The 17,648-nt window shown below is 41.6% G+C and overlaps 1 protein-coding gene across 5 annotated transcripts in view; it reads right to left on the reverse strand.

The window, feature by feature from the left end:
- Positions 1-17,648, reverse strand: part of MAST4 (microtubule associated serine/threonine kinase family member 4) — a 550,772-nt gene that overhangs the window by 89,908 nt on the left and 443,216 nt on the right. For all 5 annotated transcript variants that reach the window (XM_044276133.1, XM_044276132.1, XM_044276135.1 and 2 more), the window contains 2 exons: positions 6,116-6,185; positions 3,659-3,737 (listed from right to left, as the gene is read on the reverse strand). In XM_044276133.1, the coding sequence (XP_044132068.1) occupies positions 3,659-3,737; positions 6,116-6,185 (149 nt within the window). The remainder of the gene's footprint in view (positions 1-3,658; positions 3,738-6,115; positions 6,186-17,648) is intronic.

Genomic DNA, 17,648 nt, shown 5'->3' on the forward strand with positions numbered 1-17,648 from the left:
CATGGCCCGCACACGGCCTTACTATGTCACGAAGAGCATTTATTTTTAAATAGTTGGTGTAGTGACAGGGAACGGCGATTATGCCGCTCCCCATCATTGTACCCTTCAGATGCCGTGTTCATTGCTGATTGCGGCATCTGAGATCCATATTAAAGCATTTTACTGTTTGCAAATTAAAAAAACAAATTAAAATACTACTTACCTCATCCATTTGATTGTGAAGAGGCCGCCGCAGCCATCTTGCTTGAAGATCCAGTGGGAAATCTCATGTGGCGACATCATACATCACCGCATACGAGATTTCGACCAGGATCTTCAAGCTAGATGGCCGTGGCGGGCTCTTCGCGCTTAAATGGATGAGGCAGGTATGATTTTTTGATTTTTTTTTTACCACCATTTCAGGGGAAATTAATTCCATACCACAAGGAAATTTGGCTTCACGGCATATCGATTTTTTAAATTAAATTCGGATCAAAGTCCACTTCGTGAACTTTGATTCACTCAACACTAGTATACACACACCCACGTCCAGGATAGCAGTACTTCCAATAGATAAGGCAGCCAGGTGACAGCAAAAAGGTCCTAGATAGAGAGGTCCACTTAAATAAACAAGGAAAAAAAAAAATCGCAGCGCTCCAACTTGAGATACAAAACAGTGAAGTGATTATTACTCCATTGGCATGCAATGTTTGAGCTCTGTCCTCAGAGCCTTTCATCAAGTATTGTGAAAGACTCAGAGAACAAAGCTGAAACGCCGCATGGAAATGGAGCAATAAACACCACTATTTTTTATCTTATTGTCGCCATTGGGGCTCACAATCTAAATTCTATATTAAAGAGGTATTCTTAATGCACAAAATAGGGGATAACTATCAGATTGGTAGCAGTCCTACTGCTTAAACCCCCATCAATCATGAGAAGGGGGCCCTGTACCCTGTGGAGCCCACCTAAAATGGACAGAGCAGCTGGTGGGAAATGCGCGCCGCCGCTTTGTAACTAAGTAATTTGTCACCAATCAAATTTCTTTGCGAAATCCAGCGAAGCAGGCGAATGTAACTTTTCATAAATTTTCACATCTGTAGCGCTGACCACGGTGATGATAAAAGTAAGTCGGTACAGATGAGTGTCGCTGTGCCTCGTACTGCAGATCAGCTCTTTATACTAAGCACAGGGGTTCGAATGAAAATCTTGGACAACCCATCTAAATCTTACAGCAATTTATCATGGTAACTACTCAGAACTGGCAATTCCCCGGGTTAAGGAAACTATACATGAACTCTGTCTCATTCTGAATGCACCAGAGTATAATTGTCTAAAACAAAGAAGCGTATCGTTCTCATTTCCCCTCCGTTAACTAGCTATGATCAATGAGGAGATAGACGTGCAGCCTAGGAAGGACAAGCCGGCATGAGGCAGTGAGAGCTGGAAGCAGCAGCCAGGGCCATCGCAATTACGAGGTGTGGTGATTAAAATGCAGATCTTGTTGCTTTTCCTGTTCCCTGAGCAAGTGTGCACGTGGGCCCATCATTCATGTAACAGACAGGAAAGGAGTGGCTGGGCCGCAACAGGGTAAATCCACACCATACGCAGTCAGAAAACTGCTCAAACCAAGAAGAATCACAGCGTGTAGAAGTAGCAGGACTGGTTATGTAAGTAATACGTGGACAGCAATGTAAGAGATACACAAAGAAAGGTGACGGGGACTCCAGCGTGCATGTCACCCCAGTAACAAAGTGCTGTGCCAACAGCACCCAACTAGACGTGTTCATTTACACTGTAGGCAGAGGGGACATTAATTATTGTGTGGTAGGACCTTTCACACAGGAACAAAAACCACTCGTTTCTGATCCCTGCCTTATGTAAAAACTTCACCAATTACCCGATCGCATCATTTACGCTGCACGGCAAATGCCTATTTTCTGCAGCACATCGCACCATGTAAACAGGGGATTTGCTGCTGACAATATACAAATTAAATGCGGGGCAAAATCGTTCTAATTATCCTTCACCCCCCTAATTTACATATCGGGTCTAATTTGGTAATACTACAAAAAGTCTGTTGCTCATACTGGTTTAACAGTTTATTTTTTCCTCGAAACAAGGGCAGACTGGACATAGACTCCAAACTTCTTAGTGTGCCGATGCCTCATTGCCGCCAACCAGTCAAGCAGTGATTTGGCATTCTCAGAGTTAACATTGGGAAAGCATCCCAGTTAGAAAGTTGGAGCATATGTTATACATTATTTACCTGTTTAAAGGGAAGACGTCATGTTTAAACTGTTAAACATTATTTTTAGAATTTTCCCCATCTATTCTGAAGTTTTCACACTAACCACTAGGCCTAAAATGTCAGGACTTGCTGTCGCATAGTCCAAAAATACAATAGCGGTCGCCTAGGCCAGTGGTCAGCAAACTGCGGCTCTAGAGCCACATGCGGCTCTTTAGCCCCATGATATTGGCTCTTCCAGGTGCGGGCTCACACATGTACAGTGCGATAGCATTTTCGTTGCCCGTAGCAAAAATAGGCAGGAGGGTGAAGACCAGGAAGCGGTGAAGGCTCTGTTCTCACCGCTTTCTGGTCCTCGGTTGTAGGCTGTGCAGGGCTGCGCACAGTGTGAGGTGCTCTGTGACGTCACGCTGTGCACGACAGTTCACAGCACAGCCGACAGCAGGAGGAACACAGAGCGCGGGTGGTGAGGAGCAGCGGCATCCAGGAGCCGGAGAGGTAAGTGCTTTTTTATTTTATGAAACTTGGGGCTGATTTGAGGCAATGGGGTGATGAGAATCATAATGGGAGATTTGAGAGGCATCATGGATGATGAGAGGCATCATGGATGATAATGGGGATGATGAGAGGCATGGGGCTCTTATCTGAGGTCTGATTGAGGGGGTCATTTACTTTGGGGTCTGAGCTGACGTCTGATCTCAGAGAGGTCTTATTAACATTGGGGTTCTGATTAGTGGTCTGACCTGAGGTGTAATGAAAAATATTTTTTTCCATATTGTCCTCCTCTGAAACCTACGTGCGTCTTATAGGGTGAAACGTTGTGAAGTGAAAGAAGATGTAGTGTCGAGGATTGAGAAAGGTATGTTCAGATGGTTGAGAATACCCTTATGAAGTAAATAACAATGTACCTTCCTATATACTTGAAGTTTAAAAAATTTGCCTCTCAAAAAAAAAATAATAATAAAAAAAAAAAAATCGCTGTTTTGTCGATATTTGGCTCATTTTACTAATAAGTTTGCCCACCACTGGCCTAGGCCATAGACACAATAGTCAGGAGGGGACCTCACTGACTTCTATGGCAGAATTTTCTAGGCATCCTCTGTGACCTGTGCAGAAGTCAGGAGGGAGCAGATAAGCTGTGATATTTTCTATTGTGAATGGAGGTGATACCTGTCATTGTAATCCTGCCTTTGACGACATTGTGATGGCTATTCAAACATTACCTCTGCAGAAGGGGAAGTCTCAACATATTATTAGGCCTAGTGGCCAGTGCAAAATCTGCAAGATTTTAAGTATTTCAATATTTTGTATGTTTAACCTAAAATGTGATTTAAACAGTAAGTCACTTATAGCACATTCCCTTTTTCTCAGCCTGCCAAACTTTGCAATAATTATAAATATAAAGGCAGCGGAATGAATAAAACAACTTACAGATACAGTGGAGCTTGGTGTATTCGTTCCATATCCAGATGAGGGCAGAGATGCCAAAGACCAACGGCGTCCATCTGTCCTGTGGTTCAAGAGAAAGAATGTAATGATCAGGGCTCTGGACACAAAAGCACATATATTTTATGCAGTGGTCACTCTAGATGGCAATACACACTTAGGATTTACAGAATACCCCATAAAATATAACTAAACAGTTGTACTGAAGGCCAAGTAAGAAAATGAATGAAATCATAAGTGTAAATTGTTCTGATATTAGTTAAACAGCATTACGGCCAGGAACCTAAATGCAGTCATGTAGGAGGTATTTGTAGTTGTGTTCCTTCCATGATTATTTAGTTTTTTTAAAGTAACACACCCATATTGTGAGAAAATCAAATAAATAATAGAACAATGTATCCATCATGACTATCTATATGGCCGGATAAGTCTACCTGCCCATTGCAATTGACCTTCATGACTCTACCAGGCAGTAATTTTTATATGATATAAAAAACGGATATAAAACAGGGTATTTTTTATTTTTTTTTGCAGCAGTTAAATGCTGCAAAAAAGTACCCACAACACGGCTGTCCTATGACATACAAATATCTAGTAGCTTAAAGAGAATTTTCTAAAATATTTTCTAAACCTCTTTGTGCCAGAGTGAAATCAGAGGTACAGCAGGCGCCCAAAGCAAGATACGGCTCTGAGTTCGGCCTGTGTTTATGACAGCCATGCGCACGAGGCTTAAATGGAGAAATGAATGACCTCATGACTGGTCCTTTTGTTTCACTGCCAAATATAAAATAAAGCAAATAATCCACAGTTAAGAAATTACACACACCAAGAGACACCCATCTGTAGACAGCTGTTCCCTCTTTAGTACAGAGCAGTGTACTGGTTCCCTGGACAACATGCCTTCCACACAGACAGCTCTGTGGGGTGGACACGGGTTATCACTGAAGAGATCCAGCTGCTTTATGGGGACTTACATACAGGCAATGCTCCATGGAAAAAATGTATGCAAATTTGCTCTCCTCAAGGGGGACAATAACTATTTCATAGCAGCCAACCAGAGACTGCTCCAAAAGCAAGATATACACATGTGTAGACGGCCGTTTCTTGGTACTTGTCCCCTAGTTGGGCCAAAGTTTTCTTTCATCTGGAGAGAAGCTAATTTGCATATTTTTCATCCATGGACTACTGCTTGTACAGTATGTAAGGCTAATTTCATACAAGCGTATTCAGTCCGTGAAATGCGCTTTCTGTATCAGAGGCATTTCCCAGGCTGAACGCTGCTCCTGTCAAGTGAACTCAAGGGCAGATTGGCCATAGACCCTACAGAGAAATTTCCAGATGAGCTGATGCCCAGGAGCCACCCAAGTTCCACTTTAAGTTGCCAGTCTCACTGTCGATCTGCTGAACTGTAATCACAGCATTATGTGATACCAGTTCAGTAGATCGGCGGTGAGACTGGTATGCCCAGGGGCCACTTTAATGTCCTAGTCTGCCCCTGAATGAACTCTCAACACTGTAATGATTTAAGAAGTTGTGAATTCCAGTCTCGCCGCCAATCTACTGAACTGTAGTCACAGCATTATTTGTATACCAGTTCAGTAGATCGGCAGTAAGACTGGTATGCCCAGGGGGCCACTTTAATGTCCTAGTCCGCCCCTGAGTGAACTCTCAACACTGTAATGATTTAAGATGTTGTGAATTCCAGTCTCACCAAAGATCTACTGAACTGTAGTCACAGCATTAGGTGATAACCACTCATTAGATTTGCGGTGAGACTGGTATGCCCAGGGGGCCACCCAAAGGTCACTTTAAGTTCCCAGTCTGCCCCTGAGTTAACTGTCAACACTGTAATGATTTAAGATGTTGTGAATTCCACTCTCACCAAAGATCTACTGAACTGTAGTCACAGCATTATGGGATAACAGTTTAGTAGATCGGCGGTGAGACTGGAATTCACAACATCAAAAATCATTACAATGTTGCGAGTTCACTTCACAGGAGCAGTGTTCCACGGACTGAATACACTTGTGTGAAATTAGCCTAAGTCTCCATGAGCCAGCTGATCTCGTCCATGACATCCCCCTACAATACAATAAAGTAAAAATACAAATATCTCCTGAAATGTCCTATTGTCTTATGACAATGTTCTCAGCTTTATAACCACGAAAGAACAGAATATTTGTGCGGCAGCATTATGATAATGTGATAAGTGTCATATGAACGGATGGGCGATAGAAATGGATTGACATGTTGTGTTTATTTAAAACCAGCGCCTACTGTGAGAATGTGCACAATAAACTAGGCAGGCAAATTAATAATCATGAAGAATGTGTTATTTTCCAGCCACCAAACATTAGAAAGCAATTAGACAAGATTAGGATGCTAATTACGCTCTATTGGAAGAAAAATGGTGCCCCATGTACTTTGGGACTAAGCCTCTACCTTCGTGCAAATGAAAAATGAGCGGATGCGCTGGGGGAGAAGTTCCTCGGGCTGTCTTGTGGGCTGCTTCCTATGGGGAATGGTGGAGAGAAAAGAATACATATTAAAATATAGTATAAAGGTCACAAATGTAAAAAAAAAAACTGCAAAAACAAAAAAACAGAGGTTGCATTATCTTGTACAACACTGACAGTGTATATTCTAGCACGGCTGATGATACTGTTTTACCTGGAAGAAAAAACAATTACGGTAGGTCTTATTTTGATCACGAAGATCACTGAGAATAATTTTTTCATAATCTCAATTGATCATTGATTTTCTGGTAAATACAATAAAAATCTGCTAATCCACAATCCTCAGGCCACCATGATGTGATATACTTTTGCAACTTTACCACGTCCGTCTTATTTTATAGCATGGGGCCCATGAAGGGCCAGATTCTCATCATTTCCAGACTGTGATATAAACATACATACATACACATATATAGCCTTCCATACTATCTGTTTAAACAGCATACTAGTAATACTGGCAGCACGGTGGCTCAGTAGTTAGCACTGGGGTCCTAGGTTTGAATCCGACCTAGGACAACATCTGCATGGAGTTTGTATGTTCTCCCCGTCTTTGAGTGGGTTTCCTCCGGGTACTCTGGTAGTGCTTACTACCAAGGGGTCTACAGATGCACAAAAACACACTTTACCAAATACTCCTAGAAGACCCCTGGGCCCTGACTAGTTGCAGATCATCAAGGCAATGTATCTGATAATCCAGTATGGAACAATTTACTGCATTTCATGCCAGATTATGAGGATCTCTGGACCACTGGTTGGCAGGTTATAAGAAATGTTATTATAATGGATGCTGTGCTTGTTGGCAGGCACCAGTTTGTGCTGGCATCATGCTAAGAGCGTACATTTGGTTAGGAACACTACTTCAGGAAAAGCGTCTGGTGTATACGCCAAAGGCATCCATATCGCTACATTCACCCAAAGGGCAATCTTTTATCCACTGCAGATACATCTGTATCGCTTTTAATGTGTGGTTATAATATAGTTGCATAGGCACAAAGATATCCAGTTAAAAAAATAAAAAGTAACATGCACTATATATAACTATATATATATATATATATATATATATATATATATATTTTACTGAAATATCCCAATGTATGTCTATATAATGGGATACGTCACAGTCATGCATCCAGATATCCTGCCAAAGAATACCTCCAATGTAGTATCTTAACATGATGTGAACAGAGGCCAATATATGTCGGCATGCATGTGTATATAAACCCTGTTTTACATCAGGTAAAGAAGTGTGACCGAATAGAAACCAAATCATTATATACAAGCTTTTTAATTGAATGTATAGGTGAATGTATAGATGTATACTGGTAATGTGGAAATCTGTAGAGTTCCAACACATAAATTCACAGTGGCAAATCCGCAATGGTTACGCCCTGTGTAAGCATACCCTAGAAATGAATGTATCATGTACATTTTTCTATAGTAATTCAAACCTTTTACTTTTATTTTCTGTAGAGGATCATGGGGGCAACCATCCAGCCTTAGCTGCTGTGCTTGCAGCAGCCACATGAACCACAGGTACAATGGACAGGAGATCACTCTGACATCTAAGGGAGAGCTTTCTAGACATGTTCTGTGACCTATGCAGAGGTCCTTGTACAGGGAGGGGCAGTAAACAAGCAGTCATCATCATTTATTGTGAATAGTGGATCCTAAATTATGCATACAGATGCTTTATCTGCTATTATAATCCTGCCTGTGATGACAAGGGGATGACTGCTGAGAAGTGATCTCTAGAAAACAAGGATTGCCAGCCAATTATTAGGCTCAATAAGCAGCGTGAGAAGTAAAGGAATTAAAGATGTCTTTAAAATATAGATAATGGAATTAAAAACATTAAATATGTTCAAGATGAAAACTTGATTTAAACAATAGGTCATTTTCTGACAAGTATTTCTATTTTAAGAAAAAATAAAACCGTAGGCATATTTTTGTTATTACAATACCAACCATGATTCAAAAGTTAAAAAATACTATGTTCCCCAATCATCTAGCAGTGGTGTTCATTAATTAAGATACTTTAGCACATTTGATTAATGCACGAGACCATCCCTGGGCTCTAATGATTCCTGTTACTTGGTGTCCAGTCATACATCTATTTATCACCATCTGTTGGAAGCAGATCACCTGTGTCCTGTACTTTTGCAATGACTTTGTAAAGAGACATAATTGTGAATGGATGAACACCATCCAGTGAAAGTCATCTGTGTCATCCCAAGGAGGTTACCAACTAGACCCCTGCTGACTGCAAAAAAATAAAAAACACCTCAAACTCTTCTGAACAATATCCTGCTGATGAGAAAAAGCACTAAATATAGAAAATACTGCAATGTCAGAGAACCTAAAGACCACCACCAAAAACAGTGATATATTATGGGGTGCCCAACATATGCATAATGATAGGAGCTAGGACCAAAGCCATAGGGGCTTGGCATGCTTTGAAAATGGAGCTTCTACTTAGTAAATGTCCACCAAGATTTCCCATTTATTTAAATTAAGATATAATGTTGGTTGCCTGCAGCCACCACTAGAGGGAGCTAACTGATACTTGTCAACAGTCAAGATTCTGCTAAGACAATCCTGCAAATCAGGCTGTAAAGTGGTGGGGCTTACGCAATACTCTACCAAAGTGGGAATGTTGTGGGTGGTCCAAGGGTCGGGGCTTAAATGTCATTATTGCATATATTCATACATTAAAAATAATACTACAACAGCAGTAGTAGAAAGTGGCAACTGTAGACCTAAGCAAACTTGACTGATTTCTAGGTGTAGGAAATAAAGGGACCCTTAACGTGCCCATACACATTCAATAGCTGTCAACCAGACACTCACTTGGCCGACCACCATCTCTCCTGACTCCTCCTATACATACAGTACATGCTCTGTTTGGCTGAGCATGCATGTGTTTCTAATGGGGAGAGAGGAGAAAGCTACTGTCAGACACCTCTGAAGGCAGCTCATCTCCCAACCAGGCACAGAAATTCAATGTTCCTGATATTTCTTTCTCCTGACCTCATCTGTTCAGGAAGAGTTGGGAGCTCCTCATATATATTATATTGTTGCCAGATCCCACTGAAAATGTGTATGGTGGACAATGTTATCTTCATTTGCACTGCAGTTAAAAGCAATATATTATTCCTCCATTTAACATGCTTCATATATCTCTGCAGGAGCTCTTCTTCAAGTTTGGACCCACCATGACATAATATGCTTATCTTCCTTTTTTAAATACATTAAATCTCAGCTCAATAAAAATGTAAAGATTTATTTTCTAAATTCAATCTATTTGGATTTAACTTAAAAGAGGAAGGCAAAAATGATAATGGAAACAAATACTGTAATTATGTTTACTTCCATAGCCGGAAGCTAAATACCATCCTAACCTAATATTGCCTGACAGTGCTAGCATCATTTGTCTGGAGAAGACTTGTTAACTTACGTTGGGGGAAGGCAAAGAAAAGCATGTAAGGATCAGCGAAGCATAAACAAAAAAAATTGCAAAAACTTCTGTGTTCATACTTTGGCATAAACGCATCTGCAGATGGGGCCAATTTATATTTACCGGTACTTAAAGGGATTCTGTCATCAGGTTTCACTCCTGTCAGCTAAACATATGCTGATGTTCAGGGCCTCATCAGGATTCCTAATGTGGGCTTCTAAATCCCTTTAAAGGACTACTCCAGAAAAAAAATTATACACTGTGCCTCACCTAGAGCAGGGGCTGAAGGCGGAGTCCATAACCTCCATCTTCGTGTTCTTAGAAGCTCTAGGCTTTACGCTTTCCCTTCAAAGATGCCTTTAAAATCTATCAGTAGCGCTACAAAAAGTTGCAGTGTATCCCAAGTCTAAAGGTGCTCAAGATTTATCATCTAGCATCAACCACTGTGATAAATCTGCCAATCTATTAGGGACCCAACCCACATGAACCACATTTTAACCAGCAAAAAACTGTCAGAATACAGCTCAAATCGTTTTCTTTTGCAACAATTTCAGTGCAATTCTGGCATAAATCGGTCTCAAAGTAAGCAAACAATAGTTGGTATAGAGTTCGGACTCATGCACGGGCATTGGGACTGCAAATTGTCCGTGTGGCCTGCGCTGACGCATGCAGAACCATTTAACTTGAAAGGATCTGCCCTTCATCTCCACCGCAAAAAAAACAGAGCATAGTCTATTTATTTCGGATTGTGGACCAATGCAAGTGAATGGGCTCTTATCTGTGGTACCATGTGCGCACGGCCGGTGCCCATATGTTGCGGTCCTGCTGTTTGCGGGCCGCAATACAGACACAGCCTTTAAAGGGAACCTGTCACCGGGATTTTGTGCCGCTAGCACATCCGCAATACCCAGTCCCCATAGCTCTGTGTGCTTTTATTGTGTAAAAAAAAACAAAACGATTTGATACATATGCAAATTAACCTGAGATGAGTCCTGTCCCTGACTTATCTCATGTATAGGACTCATCTCAGGTTAATTTGCATATGTATCAAATTGTTTTTTTACCCAATAAAAGCACACAGAGCTATGGGGACTGGGTATTGCGGATATGCTAGGAGCCATCTAGCAACCCATGTCCTCAGCTCTATACCCAAAATCCCGGTGACAGGTTCCCTTTAAGTAGAAGTGTCTATCCCTGCACCAAATTCATCATCCAGGCTGAGCGCTTCTATGACCGATCTAGTGCAGGTCTAGACAGCCTGTTTAAGCTTATGCCATCTTTAAGATTACTAGATCTGAGGGAAAAATCTGGAAATAAGGATAGATCACTATGGTTATGGATTTACTAGGACTGAGGATCTGGTGAGCACATGCAAATAAAATAAACCAAAATGTCTTGGTTTAAGATATTCGTCTTAAATAGTGCATCCATTTAAATAATTTACTTCTCCCCCGAATGAAATACTATATATATATATACACACACACATACACACATACATATATACACAATTATTAAATGTATTAAAAAAAATCATCAAAGGAAAAAATGCACAATAAAGCTGCACATACCTATACACATACAAAGCCCATGTCAGATAAGAGAAAAAAAAGTCTGATATGTGACCTTCATCTTCCAGCATTTTGCGCTCCGCATTCATCCACCCATCTGCAAGTTAATACCCCAGAGACTTTTAAATGAAAACTGGAGCCAGTGAATTCCCTGCCCATATGTGCTAGGCTCGCTTATTACTTAAATCCTGCTGTTCCCAGGGATTTTTTTTGGCTGTTGAATGTATTCAGTTGTGCGATAATGTCGATATACTGCAGGGATTACGGTTAATATTTGTGACCCGCTAAAGTAACACTAAGTGGCGGGCAGGTAATTAACTCAGTCTTCCTGGGGGAGAAGTGGCGAAATGAATAGGTAATCAGCATAGCAAACTGGCGCTCCCCACCATTGCCACACACAGGGTGCCTCATTTGGGAAGTCGTTATTGTTAAGAAATGGATATCTAGATTAATTAAACGGTTTCATTGTTTGGTAATTAGATGAGCAAAGTAGTACATCTTCACTTTAGAGGGAAGAAATGCAAATCTTTTTGAAAAGACATATGTTGATCTCACTCCGTTCATTATTAATGCACTTTTAATAGCTGTCTACGGTGGGGGAAAAAACAAGTGTTTGCGATGCACCGAATGCACATTAGCACCAAGGGAATAAGAGGATTAATTATAATTGATATTGTAAACTGCTGGCAACTACGACGGTGGAAATTCTAAATAATGAGAGGTGGCCGAACCCACTTCAAATGATACCAAAATCAGCCCCTTGCAGGTATAACATGCCAGGAAATGGCACGGTCATACACATATCTCCCATGCAGAGGATGTCAATGAATGTGTGCTCCGTTTATGATGACCGGCAGTAATCCAGCACTGTCAATGGCAGCATGTTCCAGTAGGTTCTACAAGGGAAGGGGAACCTATTGTGTTCATTCTTCAGCTGGCGATGGACATGGCTGCAAGATTGTCAGTTGTCATCCTCAATTCCTCCATTAAAGGAGTATCCTCAAAGGATATTTATGGCATATTGATAGGACATGTTGTAAATGTCCAATAGGTGTGGGTACCATTTCTGGGACCTGCTTGTAACTCAAGAACAAGGCCACAAAGTAAGTGGTGAGAAAGCCACGCATGCATGGCCACCCCTCCCCTTCACTGCAATGGCTCGAGTCCCATAGCAGTGAATAAAGATGTGGCCACACATGCATGGCTTGCTCTCCATTCGTTGCTATGAGATTTCCAAAAATAGCCAAGCACACTGGCTTAGCTATTTTTGGAAGTCCCAAAGCAATGAATAGGGAGGACACCACGCATGTGTGGCGTTCTCTCCATTCGCAGCGGGGCCCGCGTTCTTGAGATATGAGCAAGCCCCAGAGGTCCAATCTATATGCCATAAAAGGTAAAAGCTGGCACTGGCCATATTCTTTAGAAGGCTCTCCCCCATTCACATGCATACTTGGCTGAGTGTGCCTGCGTTATGAATGAGCATAGGGTAGTAAGCCGTTGTCAGACACTACTTTTTAAACAAAATCTGGCCTAGAAATCAGCTGATCTTCTGGCCCCTTCTATGGGTGATCAGCGTGGGTACCAGAAGTCAGATTCCCACCGATCAGATATTATAGGGTCATCAATATTTAAGTCCTGGAAAACCGCTTTAATATACATCCTCTTTAACTACATACATGGGTCTCGCTGTACGACAGCTTCACTGAAAAGACAAAAGGTCTGTAACTTGAAACTTTTGCAAAACTCCCAGCATGGCCTGACAGTCGTACTAATCAGAGTATTGATTTGATCTATTTTCCCTGCAGAGAAGAAAAACATTCCTAGAGAAAAGCTTGGGGAACGCTTTCTTTCTTCTCCCTGGGATATGCACATAAAAAAACTACAGAAAACAAACAAAAGGTTAAAAAAGACACAAGACACACAAATAGGAACAGTATATGGAAATGTGTAAGTTTCTCATTTCTAGCAGTAAATCATAAAACAGACACATGGCCGATGCAGACGGAATCATGGATGCATTTTATGAGAAGTGACAGAGGAAGCTCCACCGCAGTAACTGCATATGAGCATATGGTTGTGAGGGAGACACGATAATAGCACAGTGATATATGCATTATATAAGAAGCAATAAAGAGGGCAGCATAATGTAATATATAACAGACTGAGATACAAGCACTGACGAACACTGAGGAGCACACAATGATTCAGTATGTAACAGCAAACATCTAGCTAGAAGCTTTTGAGCTCCGGTTGTCATTTGTCATCTATAATACTTCTGATCTCTTGAAGGACGTTTGTAGCATCTCATGCACAAAAGCCCAAGTACGACTGCAACCTAACATCCAGCGTGGAGAAAGCAATTTATTATCTATAAAAAATAAAAGACTGCAACCACAAGGAGCCCTTAAAGAGCATCTGTCAGCATAATCAACCTTATTAAACCAGGCATACAGCCGGCTTGTGTTGATCATGCTGATAAAAACTATACCCTGATTATGACAGTACATTGAGTTTTTATTCATATGCAAATAAGCTTACTGGAGCATTGAGGGGCTGGCCAGAGCACTCGGAGCACCAGATTGTTACACTTCCTGCATTTAAGTCCTTCCCTCCTTCCCCTGGATTGACAAGGCTAGACTTCTGGTCTAGCCCAGTCTTCTTATGCCTGAGCCATGTGCCCCAGCCTTGGTGCTTGCGCAGTGGATCTTCTGCTGCTCTCCAAGCAGCACTGAGACCAGAAGGCAGCACAGGCGCAAGATGGCAGGTTGCTCAGTTGGAGAGCACTAGAAGATGCACTGCGTAAGTGCTGACACTGGGATGCACGGTGCGGGCATAAGACTAGGTTATACCGTCTTTGCCCAATTTTCTAAACGCGATTGTGCTAATTTGAATTTTTTTTGCAGGTACTGCCCCTAATTTTGAGAGACAGTCCTGGCAAATTTGGTGCGTGCTGTAAATGGGCAGAGCTTAGGGTGATCACATCCAGAATTTCGGACGTTGCCAGGTCAGAGGTTACATGTCCAAAATTTACCAACTACAGTGTTTGAAATTATGTTTTTTTTTTGCCCTTCTGAAAAACCATAGTAATCTCTGCCTATTCACATATGAATTTTTTTACAGCTCTTGTGCTGAGTGTTGTGAGGTCCTAAGTCCTCCATCAGCCTTAGTTTACTAGGCAGCAGTAATAAAGTGCAATACTCCATGCAACCAAACTCTGGCCTCTTACCCTCCAGTAAAGATAGAACATTTTATGCATGGTTATGTTTCATAATTAGTATGGTCCAAAAAAGGCATAAGTCCACCCTGTTCAACCACGGTAGTGATTCTATCACAAATCCTGTAGAAATCTACCAGTATGTCTTTAACTTAAAGGGGTTTTAATATTGATGGACTATCCTCAGGATGGGTCATCAATATCTGATCGGTGGGGGTCTAACTCCTGGCACCCATGCCAATCAGCTGTTTGAAGAGGCCATAGTGCTCTGTGAAGCCTTAGACCTCTTCCATTCCAGTGACGTCATGTCACATGTCCTATGTGCAGCTCAGTCCCATTTAATTAAACGGGCCTTAGCTGCAATACCAAGCACAGCCTCTATCCAATGTACAGCGCTGTACTTTGAAAAACTGTGAGGAGACCAGAGCACCCACTGGAGTTCTGGTCAGCGCAGTGGCCTCTTCAAACAATTTATCACTGGGGAGTGCTGGGTGTCAGACCCCCCGCTGATCTGATATAGATGACCTATCCTGAGGATAGGCCATCAATATCAAAATTCTGGATAACTCCTAAAGGGAGTGTGTCATCTCCAAAAATCGGTTTTCCGGTCTGCATACGGTCACCTAGGGTAGGTGCCCTGAAAAATAACCACAAAATGTGTTCACTAAATCCTAAGAAATACTTTTTCTTTTTATGCAAATAACTTTTGAGGTGCAGGGAGGGTGAGGCTGCTTTTTTGGGTGCACCACTGCTCTGCCAGCAATGCCACCCAGTTCCTCCCTATTTTTGATTGACAATCCCTGAGATATCAAGGTCGGTAGCAATGACACAGGAAAAGCCAGGTGGCTCCACCCATGGTGCACAAAACCCTTATGGATCAAGTGAAGATGACGTCCCCTGGATTTAATTTCATAATGACATAAATCAAGCAATAAACTATGTAAAACACCTATCAAATTAACCTCCCTTAATTAAAATTATTTTAATTAAGGGAAGTTAATTTGGTAGTCGTTTGGCTTTTTACTCCTGATGAGTATCTAATATGAATTGTGGCAATATACTATGTATATCAATCATTAATTATTTGTCATCACTAAAAATATTGGCAGATGTTGTGAAATAAAATAAAACCAGGGGGACATCATCTCCACTGGATCTAACCTTAGGAAATCATCCTCAGGATTAGGGTATTGGATTATCACATGAAAGGTGTGGTTATGGTTTGGGGCACCCACCCTACATGGAGGGTTGCTTACTTTGAAAGTGATTTTGGACATGACAGACTCCCTTTTAAAAGGAAACTGGTATAAATGTTCTGTACAGGTAACTTTTCAGTAGCCATTACCATTATCATGCAGGCAGAATTACAGTGACAAGTAACACCTCTGTATAGATAACACAGGATCCACCATTCACAATAGGTGATATCACAGCTCAAGTCAATGGGGTCAGCTCCTGTCCATTGTGTCTTAAAAAATTAAATCAGATATCGCATAGTACACGGCAATCTCGTTCTAAAAAACAGAGCTAGTCCTGTAACTAAGGGTCCATTCACATGTCCGCAAAAGGGTCCGCACCCGTTCCACAATTTTGCGGAATGGGTGCGGACCCATTCATTCTCTACGGGCCCGGACGTGAAGCGGAGAGCACACTATGTGCTCTACGCTTCCGCATTTGCGGAGCGCGGCCCCGAACTTCCGGGTTTCGGCCCCGAACTTCCGGTACGCAGCTCCGCAAAAGATAGAACATGTCCTATTCTTGTCCGCAGCTGCGGACAAGAATAGACATTTCTATAGCGGGTGCCGGCCGGGTGTGTTGCGGATCCGCAACACACCACAGACATGTGAATGGACCCTAACATGGATCCAGAGATCTCCCCATTCATTGCTCCAATTGTTCTTCTACATTTATTTCAAGCTGACAGCTCAGGGGGCATGCACTCTCAGGGGGGTATCCTTTCTACTGCAGCTGGTGACAGCTGAAGGATGAAACTGAGCATGTGCTTCCGTCTTAATGAGCAGGACAGAGAAATTTGAAAAAGAGCCAACAGCAGATGGCGCTATACAGATGCATTTTATTGAATAACTTAGTGGCTATACATCATTTTTAATTATATGCAATCACAAAAGTATTCCGATCCAGGTGCTGGCTTGAAAACTGTAGAATATTTTTTATGGGACATCCCCTTTAACATATTTTAGGCCTAGTGGTCAAACTGCAGGATTATATACAATTTTACATAAAAATGTGATTTAAACAATAGGTCATTTTCTGATGGCACATTCCCTTTAAGTCATAATATGGCCATTTGCATGAGGCCTTCTCTATATAATCCTTGCCTACAGGGAAGGTGGTTAAAACTAAAGCACTAATTTCCCAAGGAAAATGAATGTTCTGTTTCCTAAAACGTTTGTTTAAATATTATAAATCGCGGCCTGGTAAGGGATGGGATACAGCAAGGGTGATTGACCCTTTTCATATGGGTGAGCTCTAGACCCCAGCAATAAAATGCAAGTCAGGCTTATTTAGAAATGTGAATTTTGTTTAAATGAAGGGCAATAACTCGTTCTATTTAGATCGTAAGAGGGAAGGCCCAGTAATGAGACAGAGCGAGCTCTACATCTTATAACAGAATTATCAGCTCTCCATATATGAGGAGTGATTCAAGACAATTCTCCGGCTGTGCCGCTGATCACGATGAATAGCTTAAAGCAAGATGAAAGTAATTAGGAGTCTGATTGGGTATGAGCTGTCTTATTATAGCGCCTTCTCAACAGAAAGTTTCACTGAAGGATTTCTTCTACAGTGCATATGATATAAAGGGATGTAGAAAAGAATACAGCAGGGCAGAGAGATCATAGCAATCAACGCAGAAAATATAGTTGTACAAAAAAAAAAAATTAAAATTTTTGGGGGGGGAGGCTCGAGGATTTTTAATTTTCTGCTAAATTCAGAATTCTGCAGGTTCCAGAGAACAGCGCTTTGTGGAAGCAGATTACCAGTGATACAAATCTTAAAGGGGGTGTGCCAAGATAATTAAAAAGTAAACAATCGCGGGGGCCCACCGCGATCCAGAGAACAGAGGTACCGTTCCCCCATTCTGGCATGTGTCCTACCACTCCATTCACACTCTATGGATCCGCCAGAAATAGAGTACAACACTAGGCTATTTCCGGCAGTCCCATAGAGAGAGAATGGAGCGCCAGGGCTTATGCCT

This window comes from Bufo gargarizans, chromosome 1 (assembly GCF_014858855.1).
Source record: "Bufo gargarizans isolate SCDJY-AF-19 chromosome 1, ASM1485885v1, whole genome shotgun sequence".
In the NCBI taxonomy this organism is placed as follows: Eukaryota; Metazoa; Chordata; class Amphibia; order Anura; family Bufonidae; genus Bufo; species Bufo gargarizans.